General features: G+C 48.9%; 2 protein-coding genes across 2 annotated transcripts in view; one reads left to right on the top strand and one right to left on the bottom strand.

Annotated features, from left to right (window-relative positions):
- LOC126537970 (uncharacterized) overlaps positions 1 to 25,814 on the top strand; it is a 147,223-nt gene that overhangs the window by 7,453 nt on the left and 113,956 nt on the right. The gene's annotated exons all lie outside the window — the stretch shown is intronic.
- Positions 1 to 25,814, bottom strand: part of LOC129386509 (uncharacterized) — an 80,195-nt gene that overhangs the window by 32,015 nt on the left and 22,366 nt on the right. The window contains exons 5-7 of the mRNA XM_055074577.2: positions 19,869 to 20,043; positions 16,472 to 16,587; positions 853 to 997 (exon numbers count right to left, since the gene is read on the bottom strand). Coding sequence (XP_054930552.2) covers positions 853 to 997; positions 16,472 to 16,587; positions 19,869 to 20,043 — 436 coding nt within the window. The remainder of the gene's footprint in view (positions 1 to 852; positions 998 to 16,471; positions 16,588 to 19,868; positions 20,044 to 25,814) is intronic.

Here is a 25,814-nt window from a genome sequence, read left to right as displayed (position 1 = left end):
AACGTGGAATAGAAGAAACGCTCACGCAAATTAGCAGGCAAGTACTGGGCAAAGAAATAAATACAAAATTGATAAGCAAGAGTAATCAAGAGGAAGTGAAGCAAACAGGAACAGTCAACTAGATGCAAAGGATGGCCACAGAAAAGAACACGGATGCTTTCAAATACAGCAAAAAAAAAAAACTAATTCAAAAGAAATATGTGTGTGAGAGCAGAAAGCGTCCCCTTTTACTGCCTAAGGAAAGAAAAGCACACCACGGCACATATTTTGCACAAAATTAGGCGTGTATTAACTGCAGCATGGTTCTGAAGCCGCTGAGAACATGGAAATGAAGGGACCAAATATTAAGCCAGCAAGACCCGAACAGAATGTACGCCTTCTATAATAGGTGGGTTCCGAAGCGGGTCAGACATGCGGTGAAGACATTGATGAAACCGGAGTTGCTACAAGCATAAGAATCTGAAATATAAAGATAGAGGTTTCAATGGTCACTCATCAGTAAGAGATCATTAAAATTACATAATGTGGCACATGCAACGCGCAATTAAGTCAAGCCATCTGTGTTACTACTCCACACGTGGTTTCAAAGGGGATGCCACTAAACATAAATATTGTGCTTACGTCCGCGTGACTTAGCAGAAACGGAACTGTTCCAACGACGACAGTGTTTTCCTCTCTCGCCACCACTCCTTCATTTCCATATAAAAGTATGAAATGCAAGTTGCTTTTTAAAATTGAATTGAGGCTGCAAAAGAACTTCGTAAAACTTCATTGGGCGTTTCAATGCCGTTTCAGCGCACAAACGTCAATAGCTGCCACGACTGAAATTAGATGACGGATGAATTAACTTACCAGACGGACGCTATAGGTACTGTCGAGGTCAGGTGGGAGATATTTCTTGTTCAGCCTGGTTGGTGGAATCATACGGCAGGTGTTGTATCGGTTGTCTTGATCCGAGTAATACCCTACAGCAATAAAAACGTCCACTGAAAGATTCCTGCGTCAAGAAAAATTGACAGCTCTTATCATTTTCTTCCGGTGAGTGCTATCCTTGAGTGGATAGGCCTGAACGCTGTCGTAGCGTTATATTATTTTCTACATTATCCAGCTAGCTTTAATAAAATACACACCAAGATTATCGAATACGTTTTTACATCTGCTCGTAAAGAATATCCAGCGGTCAGCATACACACCCGCAGTGTAACCGTTTTTTCGCCGTTAGCACTTATTCGTGATAATCACGAATAGCTCTGAGTGTAAAAATAATGTCAATCAATGCAGTATCTGCAGATCTCAACAGTTGAATCCCCAAGCAATTTCGGCAATAAAGCCAAGAACTGGCGGCACATCAATCCGTTCCAGAATATTGGCGACGTAAACACGATAGGGATATTTCCTATAATGGCCGTTTATTTACCGGTAATATGTTTACGGTTTGTAGAAATAATTAAGATTGCTGCATACGCATGCCCATCCATAAATGAATCGCGCAACATTATGGGCACATATGCTGACGCACCACGTGGCAACCTCCACGCAGTAAATTATAGCAAGACACAGTGTATGCTGTTGTAGCCACCGAAACCCATTTGAAACTCCCTAGAAAACCCGCAGTTCCTAGTATTGTGGATGAATCTTTGTTGCAGCGGCTATCAGAAAAGCGGGCGCCCTTGACATGATGTCTGTTGCGTATGTGGTACTATCGCCTTAATATATTTGACGCTACGCCCCCTTTGTGCCACCTTTAGTTACATCCATTCGCGGTGATTGGTCAGCAATGTGCACGTACTAATAGCAAATACGTAGTGCTGAAATTGTTCTTTCTGCAAATGTCCAGCGCCACAAACCGGTGTCTCAAAATCTCTGCTAGGACAGGCCGCAGCTAGCAGTAAGTCAGTGGTTCGGCCGCGTAGGCAGTTGTCCATCTTACCGCGACAGCGTTAAACGGAAGCATTAGCTCCAGCCCAACTCCGACGCGGCCTATTCAAATACACGTAAAACGCGAAAACGCTTTTCTGAGATAACCCCTGGACCCAATTTAATAACGTGTTTGCATTTGAGAGACAAACTGAAACTCCAGTTATTGTGGCAGCGGAATTTCGATTTGTGGCCTAAATTTTGTTGAAAACATTTTCAAAAATCCGGCAGTTAGAAAAAAATAAAAGCACAAACTTTACAAAAATAATAGCTCTCCGTCAAGAACAGATATCGCGGTACCTTAAACGGCATGCCTAAGATGAATAAAAGCGAAGAAATCCGATATGGCAATTTATATAGTACGTGAATTCGTTACGTACTTTACAAGGGTTCAGCAAGTGCTCTATTCACACATTACTAAATTTTTTGAGCTGCATGTGGAACATATGAAGATGTGCTATGGGATGCAATTCAGAAAATTATATCATTTTTCATTGCTGAGTAACGAATTTGTAAGCTTAATAGTTTCATTTTCTGAAAATTTGTGATTTTTGCCAAGTTTACTAAAAAATTGATGACCAGAATCAAAATATTCGAAAAGAGCAGTCACTAGATTTTAAGTTTTCATTTAAATGCAGCAAACCTCGTCAAGTTTGGCGTAGTGGTTGTCGAGAAAAACGATTTCTCGTTTTACGTGTATCTAGATAGGAGCGCCCGAGATAAAGCTTCCTCTTAAGGGCTCCGTATCGCAGAAAATCTGGTCTCTGCGTCGTAGCCGGCGTTGGCGTACCGTAATCGAAAATTTCTCTATGTTTTCTGTATGACACTAAAGTTGTTCTATCACCGAAGTTGCGCACACCTTGACACACATTCTTTGCAAAGTCATTCCTCGGAATTTTGAGAATGACAGCATGTAACCAAATGTCACGAAACAAAACACGGAGAGTGCACGCCCTTTATGGTAGATGTTCTCTGACAGAAATATTAAATGTGTGAAATGATGACAGACGATGGGCCCACGCAAGAGGCCGCGTTTCTTCCATGCTAGCGTTGGTGCACGGGGCTCCGCTATAGCAGTCGTGAATAACGACCTCGAAACTGTACATACTGAGTTACTCCCAGAGACAGATCCGACCTTAGCGGAACTGACAGCCATCGCAACCGCGATCAAACACATGCCCCTTAGTAACTCAGCCTACCCAAGAATCATATTTACCGACTCCACGGCGTCTTGCAGGAAATTGTTGCACAACGATCTCCCGGCCCACATTTCGACATTTATTCAAGAGCACCTTCAGGGTCCTCTGGAAATCATCTGGATACCTGGTCATGATGGACTGCCGGGAAATGAAAGAGCTAATCAGCTCGCCTGCGAGACTTTGAACCAGGCACCCTGCGTTCCGCGACCAGCCCAGACGAAAAGGTGGGCTCCCCTGCTTCTGCGGCCATATCAAGAGGCAAGACGCAAGTTCCCCAAGCTCAGCAAAGTGCTCACCCGTGAACAGGGTGTACTGATTCGTCAGGCCCAGACAGAAACACTCCCTACACCAGCGCGAATGCACCTCCTCCGCGGCCTCTTACCTGAAAATCCTCCACCCTGCCGATATTGCGGCGAACTACCGAACACATCCCATATCCTCTGGTCCTCTGGACCACCCCCACCTCCCCTTCCTGCCCCCACAAATCTTTCCCCTCAACCCCATGCCGGGTGGCTGACAGAAGCAGCCAGCGCCGACGACCAACGGTACTGTTACGTTTCGCCTACAACGCGCGGTAATGCCGGCGCGGATGCAACGGACGCCGGGGCTTTGTTCAAAGCGGCGGACATTTTGGCCCGTCCGACGCCGCCGCGACGCCTACCCGCCAAGCGTGTCCAGGCGTGTTTCAGTGCCACGTGTCTTCGTGTGTGCGTGTGTGTGTGTGTGCCCTCGCTTGTCAAAGCGCGGCAGCCGGGGAGCGGAGTTCCCCGAAGGAGGGGCCTGGAGGTCTCTCGGCTCAACCGCTCGCGCCGTCGTGGGCCCCTGCTGCGCCGTCCCGTGACCTTCATCCCGTGACCTTCCCTCCTTCCCTTTTGGACCGCGACGCCGAGGGTATAAGAGCAGCTGCCCCCGGACGCCAGAGCAGAGGCTCCGATTTGTACTGTTGAGTTACGTGCTCTCCCGTCTCTCACGTCGGTCGACCTGACCGGCCGCTCTTTTGCTATGTTAGAATAAACAAGTTGTTCTGTTACCAGTCTTCTCATGCTTTGCCGGGACCTTCGGATGCTTCCAGTGCCCCAGGCCGCCAGGCCAACGCTACCCTTGGGGCTTGCGACCCATTGGCAATAACGGGCGTCAGCACCGAGACCCCAACAACTCGGGCCAGCGGTACGGTTACAACATCTGGTTGCCAGCGGTGAGATCGCGACAACGGAGGCCAGCAGCGAAGAGATGCGGTTGACTGTATGCTGAGCAGCTCAACGACCATCCGGGAGCAGCGCAACGAGCCCTGTGTGATGACTGGTTGCCTGCAGCGGAACGACTGCGCGGAATTCTTGGCTGCGAGGTTTGGTGAGTGCGGGACTTTCTTCTTCTGAGTTTTGCCAGGCTTTTGTTAGTGTCAGAAACAGAGCTGGTAATTGTGGTTGTCGTTGCTACCGGGTTAGTTTGCGGCAAGACAATAGTAGGCAGTAGAGAAAGCAGCATTCAGAGCAGCCATGGATTTGAAGTCGTTGCGCAAACCGAAATTGCTGGAGCTTGCAAGAGAGTTGGGTCTGGATGTCTCAGACAAACTCAGAAAACCAGAACTGCTAAGGGCTATTCTTGAGTTAGAAGCTGAGGATGACGAGCTGTCGGAATGCCTTGAGACCATTGAGGAGAGGGAGACGGCAAAAAGACAAGAGCAGGAACGTAAAGAACAGATAGAACGAGAGCAACAAGAGAAAGAAAGAGAGCGCGACCGTCAACACGCTTTGGAAATGAAGCGTCTCGAGTTAGAGATGGAACGCGCTCGTAATGGAAGTCAGGCACACGGTGCAGGAGAACGAGTATTGTTCAAAATGACTGACCTGATGCGGCCGTTTAAGCTTGGAGAGGACATTGGTTTGTTCCTGGTTAACTTTGAGCGAACGTGCGAGAAGCAGGGGTTCTCTCGGGAAACGTGGCCACAGCGCTTGCTCACTTTGCTACCCGGCGAGGCGGCCGACGTAGTCGCTCGCTTGGAGAGAGAGGAGGCAGAGGATTTCGACAAAGTGAAATCGAGTCTGCTAAAAAAGTACCGGCTGTCAGCGGAGGCGTTCCGTCGGAAGTTTCGGGAAAATGAGAAAGGCAGAAGTGAGTCATATACAGAGTTTGCGTATAGGCTTATGTCAAACATGCAGGAGTGGCTCAAAGAAGAGAAAGCGTTTGGTGACCACGAGAAAGTTCTGCAGTGTTTCGGGCTAGAACAGTTTTATAGTCGGTTACCTGAGAACGTGCGGTACTGGGTCTTGGATAGGCCAGACGTTAGTACGGTGGCTAGAGCCGCTGAGTTAGCCGAGGAGTTTGTGACGCGTCGGGCTCGCGGAGCTAAGGACGGTCAAAAGGGTGAATTTGGCTCCAAGTTTGAGAGGCCAAAGTTCACGCCCATGAGAGCAAAGGGGGACACACGTAGTGCGGATGCGAGTGAAAGCAGTCCGACCGAACGTAAGGAGACGGCGGCAACCGAAGCCGAACGCAGAAAGCGGTTCGAGGCGAGGCAAGCGCGCCTGTGTTATACGTGCCAGAAGCCGGGTCACTTTTCGGCGCAGTGCCCAGAAACAAAACCAAAAGTCGTGTTTTTTTCATTAGGCAGCACTGACGAGAACATCAAGCTTCTCGAGCCTTACATGCGAGACCTCCTCGTGAACGGGAAAGAGTGCCGAGTGCTTCGCGATACCGCAGCCACGATGGATGTAGTTCATCCCTCTTACGTAGAACCCGATATGTTCACGGGCGAGTGCGCATGGATCAAGCAAGCAGTGGAAGCTCATAGCGTGTGTCTGCCGGTAGCAAAAGTGCTTATTGAAGGACCTTTCGGAGCACTTGAGACGGAGGCCGCAGTGTCATCTATGCTGCCCCCCCAGTACCCGTACCTATTTTCGAACAGGACCGATCACCTCCTGCGCGAGAAGGGGCTTTTGTTTGGTGAGGCTAGCGTTCAGGCCTTAACCAGATCGAAGGTTCGGGAGCTCGCTGCAAAGGCGGTAGATGCGGGACCGACGTTGTTGAACGATGAAAAAGGGTCAGAGGCGCAGCAAGCTAGTATTCAGAGCACGCCCGAACGGGATAAAATTGAGCCTGTAGCGTTAAAGGCACCAGATACTGGAGAGGAAATTCCCGATGCGGGAAAGTTAGAAGAGCTTCCGGTCGAGCTTCCGGGACTAGGCTCAGTGACAAACAGGAAAGACACCGATCAAGTCATTAGTGACTTAATAAGTAAAGCATCGCTGTCGCCTGAGCAGAAAACAGAACTACACCAGCTCTTACAAGAGTTTCAAGGTCTGTTCTCTGAGAGGCCTGGTAGGACTTCTGTCCTTACTCATGACATAGAACTTACCTCCCCAGAGCCAGTACGATCCAAGGCGTACCGGGTGTCACCCCGCCAGAGCGATATTATGGAGGCTGAGGTAAAGAAAATGCTACAGCTCGGTGTTATTGAAGCGGGTGAGAGTGATTATACCTCCCCTTTGATTTTAGTTGAGGTACCGGGCAAGGAACCTCGTCCTTGCGTCGACTACCGCAGGCTTAATTCCATCACTAAGGATCAAATTTATCCGATCCCTAACATCGAGGAGCGCCTTGAGAGAGTGAGTAGCGCTCAGTTTATTTCCACCCTAGATCTTATCAGGGGTTATTGGCAGGTTCCACTTACAGAAGAGGCTAGTAGGTATGCGGCGTTCATTTCACCAATGGGGACATTCCGTCCTAAAGTTTTGAGTTTTGGTTTGAAGAACGCGCCATACTGCTTTTCAAGCCTCATGGATAAAGTGTTGCGGGGACAGCAAGAATTCGCTTTACCGTATCTAGACGACGTAGCGATATTCTCCGCATCCTGGCCTGAACATATGGCGCACTTGCGGGCAGTGCTAACCCGCCTGCGCGATGCGGGCTTGACAGTCAAGGCTCCCAAGTGCCAGTTAGCACAGGCCGAGGTTGTCTACCTCGGACACGTGATTGGTCGGGGTCGTCGCCGCCCCTCTGAAATAAAGGTGGCCGCTGTGCGAGACTTCCCGCGACCGCGCACGAAGACCGATATTCGGTCGTTCTTAGGTGTCGCCGGCTACTATCAGAGGTACATCCCCAGGTACTCTGATATCGCGGCTCCCTTGACGGATGCTCTAAGAAAGACAGAGCCGCAAACAGTCGTCTGGGAGGAGACGAAGGAAAGGGCTTTTAGCGCCCTAAAGAGCGCCCTAACAAGCCAGCCGGTGCTACGATCGCCCGACTACACAAAAGGGTTCGTTGTTCAGTGTGATGCTAGTGAGCGAGGCATGGGCGTTGTACTGTGCCAACGGGAAAATGGAGAAGTAGAACACCCCGTCCTGTATGCTAGTCGTAAGCTGACGAGTCGTGAGCAGGCGTATAGCGCCACCGAGAAAGAGTGTGCGTGTATCGTGTGGGCCGTTCAGAAATTGTCATGTTACCTAGCTGGCTCGAGGTTTATCATTGAAACGGATCACTGCCCTCTCCAATGGCTGCAGACCATCTCTCCCAAAAATGGCCGCCTCCTGCGCTGGAGCCTCGCTTTGCAACAATATTCCTTTGAGGTGCGTTACAAAAAGGGGAGTCTCAACGGTAACGCCGATGGCTTAAGTCGAAGCCCCTAACGTGGGAATCAGCCTCAAAATTGCTTGTTACTGATGTTTTTCTTCCTGAGGCAGGATTTTTTTTTAACTTATTGCTTTTGTGTAGTGTTTCAAAGTGATGATGTGCTTTTTAGTGCAATTTTTCCGATTTATGGACGCGTTCTGAGTGCTGCTAAACTACTGTAAGGAACTAGGCAGCAGTATAAAAGGGGAAAGAGCCTGGCAGGGCTTAGTGAGGGTTGTGCCGTGCTTGCTGACTGAGCGGTTGACTTTCAGGCGTGGTTCTAACGCTTGCCGGAAACGAGAACAAAAATGTCACCTCTCCCGAAGTCACTTTGCAGTGTCCTGTGTGCACCTGAACGTGAGAACGAGGCCTTCTCTGTGCGCTGCGCTCAAGAAACGCCCAGGGACGCCCAACTTCGGTTATGAGCATCATCGAGCGACATCCCTCCGGACAGCGGATGCAGTCCCCTGACCATCGGGATCTCCTTCCCCCGGCGGGGCGGTCTGTTACGTTTCGCCTACAACGCGCGGTAATGCCGGCGCGGATGCAACGGACGCCGGGGCTTTGTTCAAAGCGGCGGACATTTTGGCCCGTCCGACGCCGCCGCGACGCCTACCCGCCAAGCGTGTCCAGGCGTGTTTCAGTGCCACGTGTCTTCGTGTGTGCGTGTGTGTGTGTGTGCCCTCGCTTGTCAAAGCGCGGCAGCCGGGGAGCGGAGTTCCCCGAAGGAGGGGCCTGGAGGTCTCTCGGCTCAACCGCTCGCGCCGTCGTGGGCCCCTGCTGCGCCGTCCCGTGACCTTCATCCCGTGACCTTCCCTCCTTCCCTTTTGGACCGCGACGCCGAGGGTATAAGAGCTGCTGCCCCCGGACGCCAGAGCAGAGGCTCCGATTTGTACTGTTGAGTTACGTGCTCTCCCGTCTCTCACGTCGGTCGACCTGACCGGCCGCTCTTTTGCTATGTTAGAATAAACAAGTTGTTCTGTTACCAGTCTTCTCATGCTTTGCCGGGACCTTCGGATGCTTCCAGTGCCCCAGGCCGCCAGGCCAACGCTACCCTTGGGGCTTGCGACCCATTGGCAATAACGGGCGTCAGCACCGAGACCCCAACAACTCGGGCCAGCGGTACGGTTACAACAGTACCTTGCGGCGTTTATCAGTGCTGCACTGAAGAATGCCGCAAGCGAGGCTCTGGACTGAGGGCCTTTCCACCATACCAACCAACATGAAAATAAAGTTTTTTCTCTCTCTCCTGAAAGCTTGCCTTCGTGCGTTGCATTTGCCTCCAGAGTTTACCGGTTAACATTACGCTTACCTAGGCTGTAGTTGCCGGAAAGCGCGAAAAGCAGGGATCTTTGAAAGCTATTGTGTTCCATTCCTAAAAGCGAAGCTTGAGTGTCCTTCAAACTTTTTTTGCCTGCTGGCAGAACAGCAGCCAGGACATTAATTTCCCAAGCTTGTAGTGAACTTCGGCCACTGGGCTATAAAGGTTAGATTCAAAGGAACAAACTCTGAAAGTACCTTAACTTCCAAATGATACTAAGATTACTAATAAGGAGCAAGACGACCAAAAACTTTGGACCATATCATTAGTGCTACAAATGTGAATCCTAGAATTCACTAAAAAGTTATGGGTCAGAACAACTTAAATGAAGAGTTGATTGCGAACTCAATTCCCTTTCGTGCTAATAATTCTCTTTTTGGTTTGGTCCATAACACCAACGTTAGTTCAACCACATACGATAACGCAAGAAAGCAGAGTATCGTTATACAATTATACTTTGACGTTGGTCGAAACGCTACTTAGGAGAAGATCAAGCGGGATCAAATTACGCATGCGTCGGCCGAATGTAAGGAGCCCCGTCGCTTCTCACGTACCGACGCGAAAGCGGTGTCCTTACGTTGCGCGTCCCACGCACACGTGACGCGCTCTACGAGCTGCCCGGCAGAGAACGCAGCCCGAGCCAGTCCTAGATAGCATGGACGCACAGTTCGCGGGGTTTCAGAATCACGAGTCGACTGCGATTGGGGTTCGTCTTGAACGAACGGGACTGTAGTAGTGTTCACGTCTGCCGGTAGAGGACGCCAGTGGACATGCGGTTTGGTTCGGATGTTGTGGCGAATGGACGTGCTTTTCGGGGCTCCGTGGCGGCGACGAAATGATAAGTTCTTGTGCATGCTTTGAGCTTGCTCCTGTTTTTGATTTGCTGATTTTTTTGCCTTTAAATAGTAAATGGTGGTTTTTCTATTTCTTTGTTTTTTTTTGTCTCTCGTGTTTCGGTTGCGCGGGTGTGTTTTGTGCACATATGGTTTTGCAGAATTGTTAGAGCGTCCTTTCGCACCTCGTGCTTCAACACGTGCAGCCGGTTGGGGACGTTGAGTGTTTGTATTCTTTAAATGGTAGTTTGGAGGTCGCAAGATTAATATTTATTAGGTGGATTTACTGTGCATGTTTTTGGTAGGAAAGTGAGAGCGCGGCCGCGTGTTTGAGCGCGTGCGAGAGCGTGCCATACCTCTGGGCTGCGCGGCATTGATTGCTTTTGAAACAGTGCTGAGAGTAGGTTTGCGACATTTTGAGGATTTGGATCCCGTGCGTATCAGTTCTTGCTAAAAGGCACGTGCTCTGGATTGATATAGTGGTATAGTATTGTAGTATTTGCATCAGTAGTAGAAATATTACATTATTATAGTATTTGCAAGAAGCCGTGCAATACATGGCGAGAAAGCCGTGAAAGCAGGCAGTGCGCGGGGGATCCTTCAAGGCAGATGAGGATACGGATGAAAATGGAGAGGGCATCGAGCCAACCGGTACACAATGTGATGTTGATACTAGGCTGCAGAAAATGGAGGCTCTCCAGGAAGAGCTTGCGAAACAGGTGCAAGAGCTCGAAAATGAGCAAAACAGGGAGCGTGATGCACGGAAGGTAGTTAAAAAGAGACTTGAAGCAGCCGAGGAAATACTGAACAAGGCCGCCATTGTGAACGAGAATGTGCGTGGCAATGGAACGCCTACCTCCGACGCGACAGGCGAGGAAGTGTCACCAGAGCACGCGGAATTCGTGCAGCGGAGCAGGAGCCCAGGGGACAATGCCCCTTGTCGAGTTCAAATCACGTGGAAAAGGACAAAGCGAAGCAGGGAGAGGTAGGAAAGAGTGAAAGGGTGATTATCGCCGGCGGCGTAAACATGGCTAGTTGCTCAAAAACAAATGCGGAGAAGGTGAAAGGCGATAAAAGAGTGGCGGTAGGGAGATTTCTAGCGCGGACACTGGTTTCTTTCATGGAACGAGCACAAGAAAAGCTCGCGTAAAATGCCCACGTGCGCAATCTTGTCATAGTATAAAGTGGGCTAAATGACGTCCTGAACAGGAAAGGGACAGGACTAGCCCAGCGCTTGGCGAAGGGGGCGGACGACTTGCGCGAGCTATCCCCTCAGGTACAGATCGTGGTGTGCACGGTGCCGGAGGTGCCTGTATGTGACAGTCACGTACACTGAGCCGTAATGGCTGCTAATGAGGCAATGTGGAAAATGAACAGAGAGAAAGGCGTCGAGGTGGTCGAAGTAAACAGGGAAGTGAGAAGGTGTGGTGGTTTTTAACGAGACGGGATCCACTTCAATTACAGGCTGGCACAAGAAGTGGGCTGGCGAATTGGTCGCGCTGTTGCTTTTTTAGGGGTCCCCCGGGCACTCAGGAGGCCAGAGTAGATAGTAATGAAGAAGGTCCCCCAGGGGAACCACAGAAGAGCATCACCGTCGATAGCAAAAAAAGGAGGAAAGCAAGAAAAAGAGCTCGCCATGCAACAGGCTACATAAACATGCAGGGCGGCACAAGAAAGGAAAAGTGGGCAGAGATTCAGGAGCATTTAAATAGAGAACAAATAGGGGTGTATGCGGTTACAGAAACGCACCTTAGAGACTCAGCAGACCCGCCAGTTATTGAGAATTATGTTTCTGAAGGGTGCAACAGAACTAAGTCGGAAAGAAAGGGAGAGGGAGTCGGAATCCTCATCCATCAGGCAGCCAAATGGAAAAGGGTAAATTCAATATGTCAAGAGCATCTTTGGTTATCAGGAACAATGAGTGGGAAAAAAACATGGCTGGGCGTTACGTGTTTGTGGACCGGAAATAATTGCACAGAGAAGAATAAAAAGTTTGTGGAATACATAAGCGCTGATATTAAATGTTTCGGGAATGGTGCTGAAATTGTCCTATTAGGTGACATGAATGCCCACATACAGGATTTAGATGGCTATACCGACAACAACGGGAAGTCAATGCTAGACCTTTGTGAGCAACATAACCTTGTTATCGTGAATACAGGGCCTAAGTGTGAAGGGCAGATCACGTGGGAAGTGGGAAACCGGCAATCGACTATTAATTACTGCCTGATGATAGAAGGAATTCATAAGTTGAGAGAAATTCTCATTGCTGAGGAAGGGTATAGCAGCATACGGAGTGACCATAAACGCATCGTTTTAAAAATGGGATATGTAGTTGGGAAAGAGAGCAAGGAGTGCAATATATCCAGTCCAAATTTGAAGGCTGAACAAATAGCAAATATAGTATGTAGAGCCGAGGAAGAACTTCGCAAATGGCTAAGTAATGAGTGGGAATATGGTGAGCTGAATGTAATAACGACTCAAATACGGAATGAGAAACAACATGTTCGCTAGAAAGGAAAAACGAAACCGAAACGCTGGCGGAACAGGGAAATGCGAGAAGCGATCGCAGAACGACAGAAAGCATCTCGAGAGCACAGGCAGGCAAAGGAGGCGCAGTTGCCGCAGGATGAAGTAACCAGTAAATAGGAAATATACCGGGAGAAAAAGTATGTGTTTCAAATACTGGTGCAAGCAAAATTAAAAGGTGAAAGTGAACGTTGGTTGTGAGAAATACGTGAGAAAAAGCAGGCCGCACCTAGAATATTTTGGAACCACATAAAAATATTATGCAGCAAGTCAACAACAGTACAACAATATATCCTAGACGAAGATGAAACAGACTGGAAGGAGAAGCGGCAATAAATTACATCCGAAAAATAACAGCCGAATCTTACCAGGGCAATGACGAGTTTGTATTTGAAGAAAAAAAGAGCATGAAAGAATTTCAAATCAACAAATTTTAACTAGAACAAAGCGGAAGAGATGATTCCTAAGCGCACAGGTTCCCGTTAGGCTGATTAATGAACCTGGACCAAAAAGTAAGGAAGCTCTGGTGAAAGCAGTAGAACAAACTTTAAAGGAGACGATTACCACACAGTTGGCGACAAAGTAGAATGCAGCCATAATGAAGCACAGAGCGCTATGGGGATACAATAGCTACGAGGTCCTCCGAGGTATATGGAAAGGTTTAATAGTTCCAGGACTTACTTTTTGAAATGCAGTTTGCTTTAAATCAGGGGTACAATCAGGACTCGATTGGAACCAAAGGTGAGTGGGTCGCCTCGCATTGGGCGCTCACGGGAAGACTACAAATGAAGCTGTACAGGGTGATATGGGCCGTATTAGTTTTGAAGTGAGGGAAGCTCGCAGTAAAATTGAGTATGAAGAACGCCTGAGAAATATGGAAGAAAGTGAATGGGCTGGGAGAGTGTTCAGGTATCTGTACAGGAAGAAGATTGATTCACAGTGGAGGAAAGAAAGCTAGGAAGCTTACGAGCAAGTATGTGGCCTGTAGGGTGGGCAACACAGCAACAAAGACGGTCAAGCGGAAAGTCAGAGAGGCTGAAATAATCTCATGGGTGGCGGCAATGGAAAGGACACCTGCCATGAGTAACTACTTAAGAGAAAAAAACGAAATCAGGAAAGAAACAATTTATGATAATAAAGGGAAGCTCATTACTTTTCGAAGCGAGACCGGGATGCCTTAAAACACGCACCTATAAAGCGAGATATATGAAGGAAAAAGAAGCATTTGCTTGCTGCAGTAAAGCTAGGGAAACTATGGAGCATGTTTTATTAGAATGTGATGACGTCTACCCAGCGGTCGATTTAGGCCCCACTGGCCTCCTTGAAGCCCTTGGGTCCAGCGGGAGCAGTGGAAAAGTGAACATGTCTGCAGTAGGCATTGTTAAGAATGGCCATACGGGGTGGCAACGTGCCAGCTTTCAGCCCGCTGCACGTGTTCCAAGCCCACCAGTCGGGGCGCCCTTCCAAGAACTGCGGTCGGCCGGCAGCCACGTGGCGCGCTATCAACTCCGGAAATTGGTACTTGGCCGCACCACCCGAGACGGAGCACAGTTCTACGAAGCCCTCTGACGTCGGCACTGAAAGCTGGGCGGTACCGAGAACTGCGGATGACCGGCGGCCACGTGGCGCGCGATCAACTCAGGAAATTGGTACTTGACCGCACCACCCGAGACGGAGCACAGTTCTACGGAGCCCTCGGTCGTTGACTCCGGAGCCTTTGTGTGTGTGGGCGTAAACGATACTGCGGAACGGCGCCCGTCTGTCGTCGGCTCCAGACCTTCGCACCTGTGTGTTTGCGTGTGTGTGGGCGTAAACGATAGTGCGGGGCGGCGGCAAGTTTACAATGCTTGGACGAACCTTCCCGACCATTCGTGCTCCGTCCACGACCGAACGATGACGTCGAACTATGACGTCAAGCGGAGAGCATATAAGCAGCGTTTGCCGGCTGCTAGGGTGTGCTTGTGTCGTGCTCCTTGTCATGCTAGAAATGAACTAGTGAGCTGTGTGCTCGTAAACTGTTTGCTGTATGTTAGTTTTGCGGGCTCCATATGGGAGTCGCGCTAGTCTGCCAATGTATGTCATGCTTTAAATGTAAATCCTGCAATTAAATCCTGCTCGCCTAGCCCTGTCGTCCCAAGGTCCTCGCTACGACTACGACTGCTCCAAATCCAATAACTGGTGGCAGCGGTGGGATCGTCCGACAAATCTTACAACTGGTGGCAGCGGTGGGATAGTCCGACGACTCCTACATCTGGTCAACAGCGGTAGGACCGTCCGACAAATCTTACAGCATTAGTAAGAGGCGATTGGAGGAATGGTGGACGAAACGTAGGGAAACGACAAAAAACGGAGACGTATGCAGGCACAGTTAGCAATAGGGGATCAGAAAATTTGGGTTTGGGAGTTCATAGTGTTCTTTTTCATTGTTTAACTGAGGTAGGACATTAGGCCGTATAATAGCAAGAGCTTGGTGGCGCAATCCACCGCCCCGTTCCAAAGGGGACGCTCATAACATCCATTCACCCAGGCAACGACCTATACGTTTGCAAGGCTCTTTGGCTATTGCGTACGCGAAACTGCAAACGTTCACGGATGCGGCGCGTAGAGCACATAGAACTCGAGCGTTGGCGTGTGGAAAGATCTGCGCACGTGAAACTAAAGCTGCCGATTAGTTTTCGCTAGCGCACGTAATGGCATATTTATATTAGCAGAGTAAGTTATGCATGGGACGTGAAAGTGTTGGTTCACGATAGTGCACTTCATTGCGCTTTTGGTACAAGAAACAGTAAGCGACGACAAATTGTGTTTGTAATGTGCCTAGTAGATTTCAAATAATAGTTATAAAGTTCGTCTCATCGCATATCACTCACAAAATGCGTGGCGGTCATAGTTAACCGCAGGAAGGAAAATCAGTATCGTTTCTTTTTCTACATGTAGTTCAAGGGTTTTAGAATTTGGAAAACTGCATCCGCTCGGGTCGCCGAAAGCCAATGCCTGCAGATGATGCGTATCAATGAAAATACTTATTTTGGGCAAGGGTAGATACAAATTTTGTACTGCGAACTGGAAATGTTTTTTGCAGAATTATTTAATGAATACAACTGCATAGAACGGAAACGAAAAAAATGAAAATATTAAGCAACAAAACGCAACGAATGTTATTTAAAAGGATATTGAATAAATACAGTACTCCATTTAAGACAATTATATAACGATAATAACGCAATTAAAAGATTTCTGGAATCTTTGGGTCGCTGAAATTAACAAGACTCTGGGAAAGAATATTCCAAGTAATTTTTGTATAAGGCATAGTTGACACATTCAAAGCTTGCGTTCAGCCAAGCGCACTCTTAAAACATGCTATAATAATGCTGTTCACAGTACGAGATGGGCTGACAAGAGTCAATATGGTTTATGAAGTATGCAGGAGAGAGAGCCAGTAAAGCATGTCATAGCTTTCTTTGTCTACGTGCCCCATCAAGCCCAATATAATAATAATAATAATAATAATAATAATAATAATAATAGTAATAATAATGTTTAGTGCAATGAGTAGATAGGTGTCTTATCTCTGCGCGGTAGTAAGCATAAAAGCAACGACAACTGTACATTTGTTAAGGGTTTTAAGTTTGTTGCAGTCGCCGGGAATAAAGCCTGCAGAACTGTTTTGGACTTCATCCAGCGATTTAACACGAAATCTAATGTGCTCAGACTGGATGGCTGCGATGAAGCGGCTAGTGGAGCGGGTCAATCTCACGAAGCCGTTTACTCAAACCTGAACTGCATTGCTCGGCCTCGCAGTAATGCGGAACGCGACCGTCAAAGTTCTGATTCTAATTTTACCAGTTAGACTATTACAGTGCACTCTTCTCCGCAAGCCACACCTAGGATATTTTGCACTTGGTCATCGTAAGAATATGGCAATAGGGTGACACACACACAGCGGCCAACTTTGCGGTACAGGCTTCTAAGAATAAAAATGGAGCCATACGGTATTGCGTTGCAGGGCAGCATACATTTGCTAAATATGCGTCATGCTTTTGATTTTACTGGGCGCCACTCACCTTAGTGCCTGGCCAATTGCAGGAAAATTTCTCGGAGAATACAAAGGGAAGGAGTGTATGATGTAACTTGGGCGATTGACGTTGTCATTTTTGTCTGTCATCAAATTGAAGAGCATCTGCGATCAAAATAGATGTTTCTTCTTTTAAATGAGCGCAAAAGTTGTACCCAGACAGGCCACGGAGGAAACTTATAAAAAAGCTAACAGTGAAACGTGTCGGCTAAAGAGACAAAGCTGAAAATAAATGCAAGAGTCTATGACAGTTACTGTGGTTTCTATAATTTTTGCAGGCAAATTCTGGACTATGCTCGAATGATCCGCATATATTTGCTGGTACAGCAAGCCTGGTACTGCAAGGAATCCAGGGGTGCATGCGGCGAAATATTTCCGCTATGATTGGTTGAGTTTTTGGTTACGGAGACGACTAAATTCCGTCGTCCTAGCCGCATACAACTTCACCGTAAAATCACAGGCGTAGAGGCGGTAGTAGGGACACAACAGAGAAAAGAAAAGACAGTGCCGATGCATGCAAGAGACCTCATACGTAAAATGGTTAAATTCTACGGTTTCCCGTGCCAAAACCATCATACCGTATTGAGATACGCCGTAGTGGGGGCCACTAAAATAATTTTGACCACCTGGGGCTCTCTAAAGTGCACCGAATGCACAGCAGACGGGAGTTGATTGCAATTGATTGTAAGGTTGTCAGAAACATTGCAATCTAGCTACGTATTTTCACGTGTTTTCAGAGGGCGCGCTCACCCCTCGCCTTCAACCCTTGCACGCGCGAGATCGCGCCCCCACCCCTCTCCGCCCACCTTTGGACGCCTTCGCTCGCATCTAAGTCCTAGTGCGATGTTATCGCACTTGGACCGCTGCGACGGCGAAGACGATGGCGGAAATCCTGCACGAGTGTCCATGTAATTGTTACGACAACAATGAGGAGGGTAATTAGCTGTGAGCGGGGTGGGCTGTAGGCCTCTATCAATGTCGTCCTTTGCCGCCACCATGTTTATGGCGCGCCCTCCACCAGCTGGTTCGTTAGGGTGCCACGATGCGCCCACGCCACTGCGCGTGGTGGGAGGGCGCACGCGGAAGGGTGTCTCATTGTTCTGGTACCGCGCCACTCGCGAGAGCAGCGTCGGAGAAGAGCGTGTAATAAGTGTGGATGTACAATGTCGTCTTTGCGCATGCGTGGAAGCGAATGCGGCGCGCCGGCGTCGACGCTGCCCTAGAGGCCGTGTAGCGGCGCGGTCTCTCAACCGCGGGTGAGGGCTGAAAGATCGTGATTGTCACAGCAGGTGCCGTGCACGTGAAGACCACAGAGTCTCCTACAATGCCGAGACGGCCAAAGCTCGCGAGGCCAAGTGACTTGTCTCAGTGAAATTGGTGACTTGGGAAAGTGAAGTGAAATTGGTGACTTGTCTCACGCCCGCCAGGAGAAGCGGGATTCTGAACAGCGTGTCGAGGTCACGTAGTGGGACAGAGTCGACCAACACAGACGCGTAGCTGTCGAAACTTCTGAAGAATGCAATGCTTTGCAAGACTGCTATGAAGACCAGATGCGGGAGAACTTATTGGCACGTCATATACGATACGAATGGGATGCGAAATAGGTTAAGAATAATCCTGAGAAAGAGACGGAATGGAGACGTATCTTGTAATAATCGAACTCATTGCACGATCATGTGCATCGGCTTTGTCTCCTTTCGCATCAACGCTTGGTTGAAACTTCTTTATGTGTCAGTTGTTTGGAGTAACATACAAATGTGCGGGATTTTTTTATGACGTCCGTTAATGTGTAAAGAATTTCCCGATAAGAATGTTGATTTGCTAAAAAAAAATTTGCGTTAGATAGCTGAATTCAGGAGGAGCGGCAGTAATCATTATATGGGGAGGTCATTATATAAGGCACGGTGGCCATAAATCACTAACAAGTGCTTTTACGACAAAACGAAGGATTGGATGTCGACGAGAGCTCTTTGTTTATAAAACAAAGACGCTTGTTGGACAACAGGTGTTAAGACAGTTAGTGCTCCGAGAGCAGCGGAACGCATGACACAGATCTGTACTTATGTCTAGGTTCAGATGGACATTCCCCAGGTGGCCAAATATTCCGGAGCACAACGCAAAGACTTTTTTTGTTGACTGGGATGCAATGGAGCGCTAAATCAGAAGCACCAATCTTTCCACCTTTTATGGTGTACCAAAATAAAAACCAGCATTCAACGTAACTAGTCCCCGCAGCGCAGCTAATACGCAGTATGCCGTGCATAATACCGACTACATAAAGGAGTGGTAAATGTCAAAGTGATTGCTCTGCTAGATTGCACAATCAGCTGATATAACGAATTATGTGCGCAGTTAAAAAGCAATGACGCACTTGATGCTGAAAGAGAATAAATCTCATAACGGTGATCTGATTATTCCTAAGCAGGAACACTTAAGAATAAGGTACATCTAAAAGTTGAAACCACGCTGACGTTGAGAATGAGAATAAAGAACATTCCCATAAATAGAGCCAGATATCGCTTAGTGGGAAAGGCATGCGAAATATTGATTTCCTAACAATACCCTCAAAGATATCACGATAATGCTGACAGTGTGTGCGTGATTTACTTAAAGACGTCTTATGTACGAGCACAGTAAGTGTAAGTGCACAGATTTTTGTGTGGAAAGGGAATGTGCCCGAGACTGCGGTGCAGCGAGAAGCAGGACAGGGGGCGGAAAAAAAAAAAAAACCCACGACAGGGGCTTACTGCCAATTTAAATTTTACTGTCTGATACGAGATGTTATAAGAACAGACGGAAAATGACATGAAAATAAATAGGACATAAGAAATAGAGATTAAAAATAAAGATGTCATCACCGCTCACTGGTCGGTCGATCGAACGCGCATCATCGCTGAATCGGCTAGCATGGCACGCCAAGTATGCCCATGCATCCGCAAGCCGTCTCTGGCCTTATCACGAAAGGAATTGGCATTCTTAGACAATGGCTGTGCAGCCAGGGAGTGGTGATGACATCGTTATTTGGCAGTTTCATCTTTATGTTTTATTAATTTTTATATGGTCGTTTTTCTTCAGCTTTTTTATATAACCCTTGGTGTCAGAGAATGAAACTTCAGTTGGCAGTAAGCGCTGGTCCTTGTTTTTTTCCTGTGCCCCCTGACCAGCTTCGTACTCCACCACAGAGTATTATGGGAAATCAACTATCCCAAACCATCACCCTTCTAAGGTATGTACAGTAGTTAGGTTTATTCCAGATTACCCACAGTGTTTTACGTTACGCAGGCATGAGTTTCGTGTGGCTGATGACCATTTTCACATGGCAGTGCAACGTTTGACTGGGCCCAGTGGCCGAACAGACATGCTCTTTAAATTTTCAGAAGGCTAACCTGTAGTCCTCTGACACAGTTCACGTTGACTTCTTGCATGGATCCGCCATAATTTGCTAGAGGAGGGTTAACTTGTCCGTAGTGGTAAAACCGCTTGGTCCACAAATAGTCCAATGTTGTCTTGGTCATGGGATTGTTGGCAAGTACTGTCATGCTGTCAACGCTCGTACAAAACCTAAACGTGGAAAACATGAAGACATAAGTCTTGCTGTCACCGATCACAGGAAGGCTACATTATCCTTTTGATATAAGTAAACATCGGGCATAGCTCCTCACAGTTTGTTTGTATAAGCATGTTCTCCTCTACAACAGTCGGGACACAGCCGTTCAGACATCGTGCGACTCGCATAGCTTCACTCAAGCAGGAGTGGTTCAGTGCGACGGATTGGAAAATGTGTGCCTCTAACTTTGCATTTCAATTTATGCATTTGAATGAAATTGGTCGAAATAATTGATCATTCAATTTAGTGAAGTACATCAAAGAAGAAATATATTAGTGAAATATATCAGGGGAGTCAAACTTTTTAAAGATACTCTAATGTGATTTCACGTTAGAAATTTTAGTTTTCTTTTGCCAAGTTGTTTAGTGACAGGAATTGCTACGTTTACATGGAACACTTCAATTACTCATTTAAATAAAGGAGCGCATCATCCGAAGTATTAAAAAGGGGCTCCGGGCAACGACTTGTACGGTGCAAATACTTGCAGGATCGTTCAATAAAGTTTCCAATTCAAAGTGTCTCTAGCGCCAACTTCGACTTAGGGTGAACGCTTCTTTGAATTTCCATGTACTGGCTTCCGCAGTGCAAAATGTAAATGCATTACTGTAATGCGTGCGATATTCTCAATGCGTGCTTGTGCATTAACGTTTGCATATGGTCAGACACTTCAGCTAATGCTAGCCATATTCTTAAATTTTACAAGCCTCGGCAAGTTCATATGGCATGTCCGCTCGCCTTATCCAAGACATTGTCAGCAGTTTTATTCTGATTATTTAGTGCCCTAACTATTTTGTTGCATGCGCTTTTTGTCCTAACGTGATGGAGTCAGTTGGCAAACGAGACATCCGAAATATATGCCGAATGAAAAATCACGCATGAAAGTTTATGTTTTAGTCTTTGCGCACGTCAGAAAAAGAAAGCGCGAAAGCGAGACATTATGTTTGCATCGCCCATCTGACGTGTTGGTACCGCACCACACTGAAAAGTTTGCTGATGGAAAAAACTGCTAGATTTAGTCAGCGTCCCCAACAGTGTGATTAGGCATCCATAATACAGGCGTTCTGTTTGATATTGCGTGAAGTATTAAGTCGGATGAGAAAAATCTTTCCAAATGCAATATGCCAGCTATGATTTCACGGTAAACTCTGCTTATCGCTGGCCGTTCATTCGTTTGTAGAAGCCTTGTCAACAATGTAGTCGTGTTTGTACATTTAAGGTTGAATTAAGAGTACGGGGCAAAATTCCAAATATATTGTTACGTAGGAAGACACTGACGAAAACGTATATACAAGTATATTTACAAGGTAATATGCCGCACTTAGCCAAGAGGCAACAGCCCGCGCTAGCCTCCAATCGTCGTCGTCGTCTTCTCACTGCTCGCCTCTTCGTCATTGTAAACACTGCTCCGCAGCACTACCCCCGGCAGCAAAAGCGCCATCCCGGAGCGACTAAAGGCCGGACTCGGAAGCAGTGTAGTAGGCGTTGAGCCTACTGACGTGCATGACATCACTAGATGCCAGAGTAGAGGACGAGGTTGAACACACAGGAGCGATTTCGTACGTCACAGGCGTCACCTGGCGGAGCACGCGGTAGGGCCCTGTGTATCGCGAAAGGAGCTTTTCTGAAAGTTCGATGTGACGAGAGGGCGACGACAGGAGCACAAGCGCACCAGGCGAAAACTGTACGTAACCGTGGCGGGCGTTGTACTGACGCTGCTGAGTGGTTCGCGAGGCCGTCAGTCGAGCACAGGCAAGCTGCCGTGCATGGTCGGCCAGGGCGATGGCGTCGGGCGCATACTCGCTTGTTGAGATCGCAGCAGGAGGAAGTGCCGTGTAAAGCGGCAAGGTCGGTTCGCGACCGTACAGTAGGTAAAATGGAGAAAATCCGGCGGTGTCGTGCGGGGAAGAATTGTACGCAAATGTGACGCGAGGAAGGGCGATTTCCCGGTCATGGTGGTCCTTGGCAACGTACTTGGAGAGCATATCGGTGAGAGTACGGTGTAACCGCTCTGTCAGGCCGTTGGTTTGAGGATGGTATGAGGAAGTCAGCTTGTGTTGAGTGGAGCAGGAACGCACAATGTCGGCGATAACTTTCGAGAGGAAGTTTCGACCACGGTCAGTAAGCAGCTGTCGCGGGGCGCCATGAAGTAAAATAATGTCACGCAAGGGGAAGTGCGTGATGTCAGTGGCGCAACTGGTAGGGACAGCCCGCGTGATGGCATATCGGGTGGCGTAATCAGCTGCGACCACTACCCATTTATTCCCAGAGGATGACGTGGGAAAGGGACCGAGGAGGTCTAATTCAACACGAAGGAGCGGTTCCACAGGGACGGTGATTGGCTGGAGATGAGTGGCAGGTAGCTCTTGAGGTGTTTTCCGACGCTGACAGGGATCACCGGCAGCAACATAGCGTCGGACAGAGCGAGCGAGACCAGGCCAATAGAAGCGGCGGCGGACGCGGTCGTACGTGCGGGTTACCCCAAGATGTCCTGCAGTGGGTGCGTCATGCACCTCAAAGAGCACAGTCTGTCGTAGCTGTTTTGGCACGACAAGAAGAAGATGAGAGCCGTCAGGGAGGAAGTTCCTTCGATACAGAATGCCGCCCTGGAGGACATATCGGCGAACGGATCCGTCGGTAGGTGTTGAGCGCAGACGCTCGGTAAGTGCTCGCAGCGATAGGTCTCGGTACTGCTCATCGGCGATGTTAGCGAAGGCAGACACAGAGAAAATGCCGTTGGCGCTACTACTGTCGGCGTCGTCAGGCTCGTCGACCGGGTAGCGAGACAGGCAGTCAGCGTCCTTGTGTAGACGGCCAGATTTATAGGTGACAGTATACGAATATTCTTGGAGGCGTAAGGCCCAGCGACACAGTCTTCCAGTAGGATCTTTCAGTGAGCATAACCAGCAAAGCGCGTGATGGTCTGTGACAAAGGAAAAGCGTCGGCCATATAAGTATGGGCGGAATTTCGCAACCGCCCAAACTAGGGCCAGGCACTCACGCTCAGTGATGGAATAGTTGCGCTCCGCGGGTGAGAGGAGCCTGCTGGCGTAAGCGATAACACGGTCGTAGCCACGCTGGCGTTGTGCCAGTTTTGCGCCAATTCCGTGACCGCTGGCATCAGTACGGACTTCGGTAGGCGCAGAAGGATCGATATGGGCCAGAACGGGAGGCGTTATGAGGACGTCGATTAGAACGAGAATGCAGAGGCCTCGTTATCGCCCCACTGGAAAGGGGCGTCTTTTTTCAAAACCTCGGTTAGTGGTCGTGCTATGGCGGCGAAATTTCTCACGAAACGGCGGAAGTACGAACAAAGGCCGATGAAGCTGCGCACATCCTTGACACTCCTCGGAATAGAGAAGTGCGCTACAGCATGGATCTTGTCTGGGTCTGGTTGCACTCCGTTCGCGTCAACGAAATATCCAAGGACGGTAATCTGGCGACGGCCGAATCGGCACTTTGATGCGTTGAGTTGCAGAGCGGCTAGACGAAAAACGTCCAGGGCTGCTGAGAGGCGCTCGAGGTGCGTAACGAACGTTGGGGAGAATACTATAACGTCGGCCATGTAGCACAGGGACGTGGACCATTTGAAACCGTGAAGAAGGGAGTCCATCATCCGTTCAAAAGTGGCAGGAGCGTTACGTAGACCGAACGGCATCACTTTGAATTGATAAAGACCGTCTGGTGTTACAACAGCAGTCTTCTCGCGGTGATCATCCACGGCAATTTTCCAGTAGCCGGAGCGAAGGTCAATAGAGGAGAAGTAGCGAGCACCGTGGAAGCAGTTAAGGGCGTCATTAATTCGAGGTAGGGGATACAGGTCCTTTTTGGTAACCTTGTTATGGTGTCGATAATCTACGCAAAAGCGCCATGAGCCATCCTTCTTTTTTTACCAGTACAACAGGTGACGCCCATGGACTACATGATGCTTCAATAATGTTCTTCGCAAGCATTTGGCGAACTTCCACGTGGATAACCTGACGCTCAGCCGGTCACATTGGATACAGGCGGCGATGAATAGGAGGGGCATCGCCGGTATTAATGCGATGTTTAACAGCTGTAGTTTGGGCCAAAGGACGATCGTGAAAGTGAAAAATATCGTAGTAGTAAAACAGAACGCGGTAGAGCTCAGTGCTCGGACGGCATCTGGGCCGCAATCATTTTCTGTAAGTCGGCAATGGTACCAGTTGTCGGCTGCGATAGTAGAGGATGATCAGCTGAATGGTCGTCTTCTGCCATAGATGCTACTGAGTGATCCTCGAATGAGCAAAGCTGGGCCAGAGACATCCCGCGTTGCAGTACTTATGTGGACAAGCCAAAATTTACCACTGGCCGGCAGACGTAATTCGCCGTAATTGATAAAACTGTATGAGGTACTGTGATCCCGTGAGTAATTAGGACGCCTTGCATAGGAGCCGCGATGTAGTGACCGTGGGGCAGAGGTGGGGATAACACTAAGTCAGCGTAAGTCAGTGCCAAAGGTGGCAAGCGAACGAAGTCGACGGAAATGAGGCGACTGGGGTGTGGTTCAGCGAGATCCAGAACGGCAGGTCAAGGCGGAGAGTACTGGCGGAACAATCGATGAGAGCAAATTGTGCCGAGAGGAAGTCTAAGCCGAGGATGATGTCGTGGGGACAGTGTGCGATGACTGTAAATAGCACGATAGTAAAGTGATCGGCGAAGGAGACGTGGGCGGCACACATACCAATTACGGGGGCTGTTCCGTCATCGGCGACACGGACATCAGGCGTTGTGGCAGGCGTGATTATTTTTTTCAGGCGGTAGCGAAGGTCAGCGCTCATTACCGACAAATGCGCCCCAGTGTCTATGAGAGCAGATACCGAAACACCGTCGACTTGCACGTCAAGAAGGTTTAGATGAGTGGGCAACGTCAGTAGAGGATTTGGCGGCGTATGGAGCAATGCAGCGTCACCTCGAGGCGCTGCATCGTCTAGTTTTCCGGCTGGGAGCGGCGTCCGACGGGAGTCGGCGAAAAGGATCGACGGGGCTGGGGAGAGCAAGATTGTCGTCGTTGGGGCGAAGGCGAACGAGAATAGGGGTGGTTCGGCGCAGGAGAATCTGTGGCGGCATTATCGGAGCATGCGACATAGGGACGAGAAGGGCCACCTGAGGGGCGAGAGTAGTCAGTATAAGTAGACCGGGTCGGGGAAGTCCAGCGACTGCGACAGTGCCGAGAAATGTGCCCGATTCGCCGGCAGTGAAAACAAATGGGCTTGTCGTAAGCAGTGCGCCATTCAGATGGGCTGCGGAAACGTGGTGGGTAAGAAGATGCGGGACGGGGCGGAATCGATGAATCCGGGTGGTTATCAGGGGGATGGGCCGAGCAGATGATTTGAAGATCCATGTTTGCGAATTCCTGGCGGGCAACTGCCTGGATCAAAGGAACCGTGACTGCAGATGCGTTGGAGGGGCTGGAGTCGAAGACAGCCGGATAGGCGGCCTCGATCTCACGCCGGACGATCCGCCTAACATCGCCATTGTTGGTGGGACGAGGAGCGTCGGCGCAGGAAGATGGCGCCGGGGTGTTGGGCAGACGGGCACACTGCTGGTCAGCACGTCGGCTTTTAGCTAGTTCAAGGTGGCGGCACTCTTTTATAACTGCATCTACCGTCGCCACGTTGTTGAAATGGGCAAGTTGAAGGCGTCATAGGCAATGCCTTTGAGGATGTGGGAAACCTTGTCGGACTCAGTCATGTGTGCGTCAACT

The sequence above is a fragment of the Dermacentor andersoni genome, chromosome 4 (assembly GCF_023375885.2).
Source record: "Dermacentor andersoni chromosome 4, qqDerAnde1_hic_scaffold, whole genome shotgun sequence".
Lineage (NCBI taxonomy): Eukaryota > Metazoa > Arthropoda > Arachnida > Ixodida > Ixodidae > Dermacentor > Dermacentor andersoni.
This window is presented reverse-complemented; position numbering and strand designations above follow the sequence as displayed.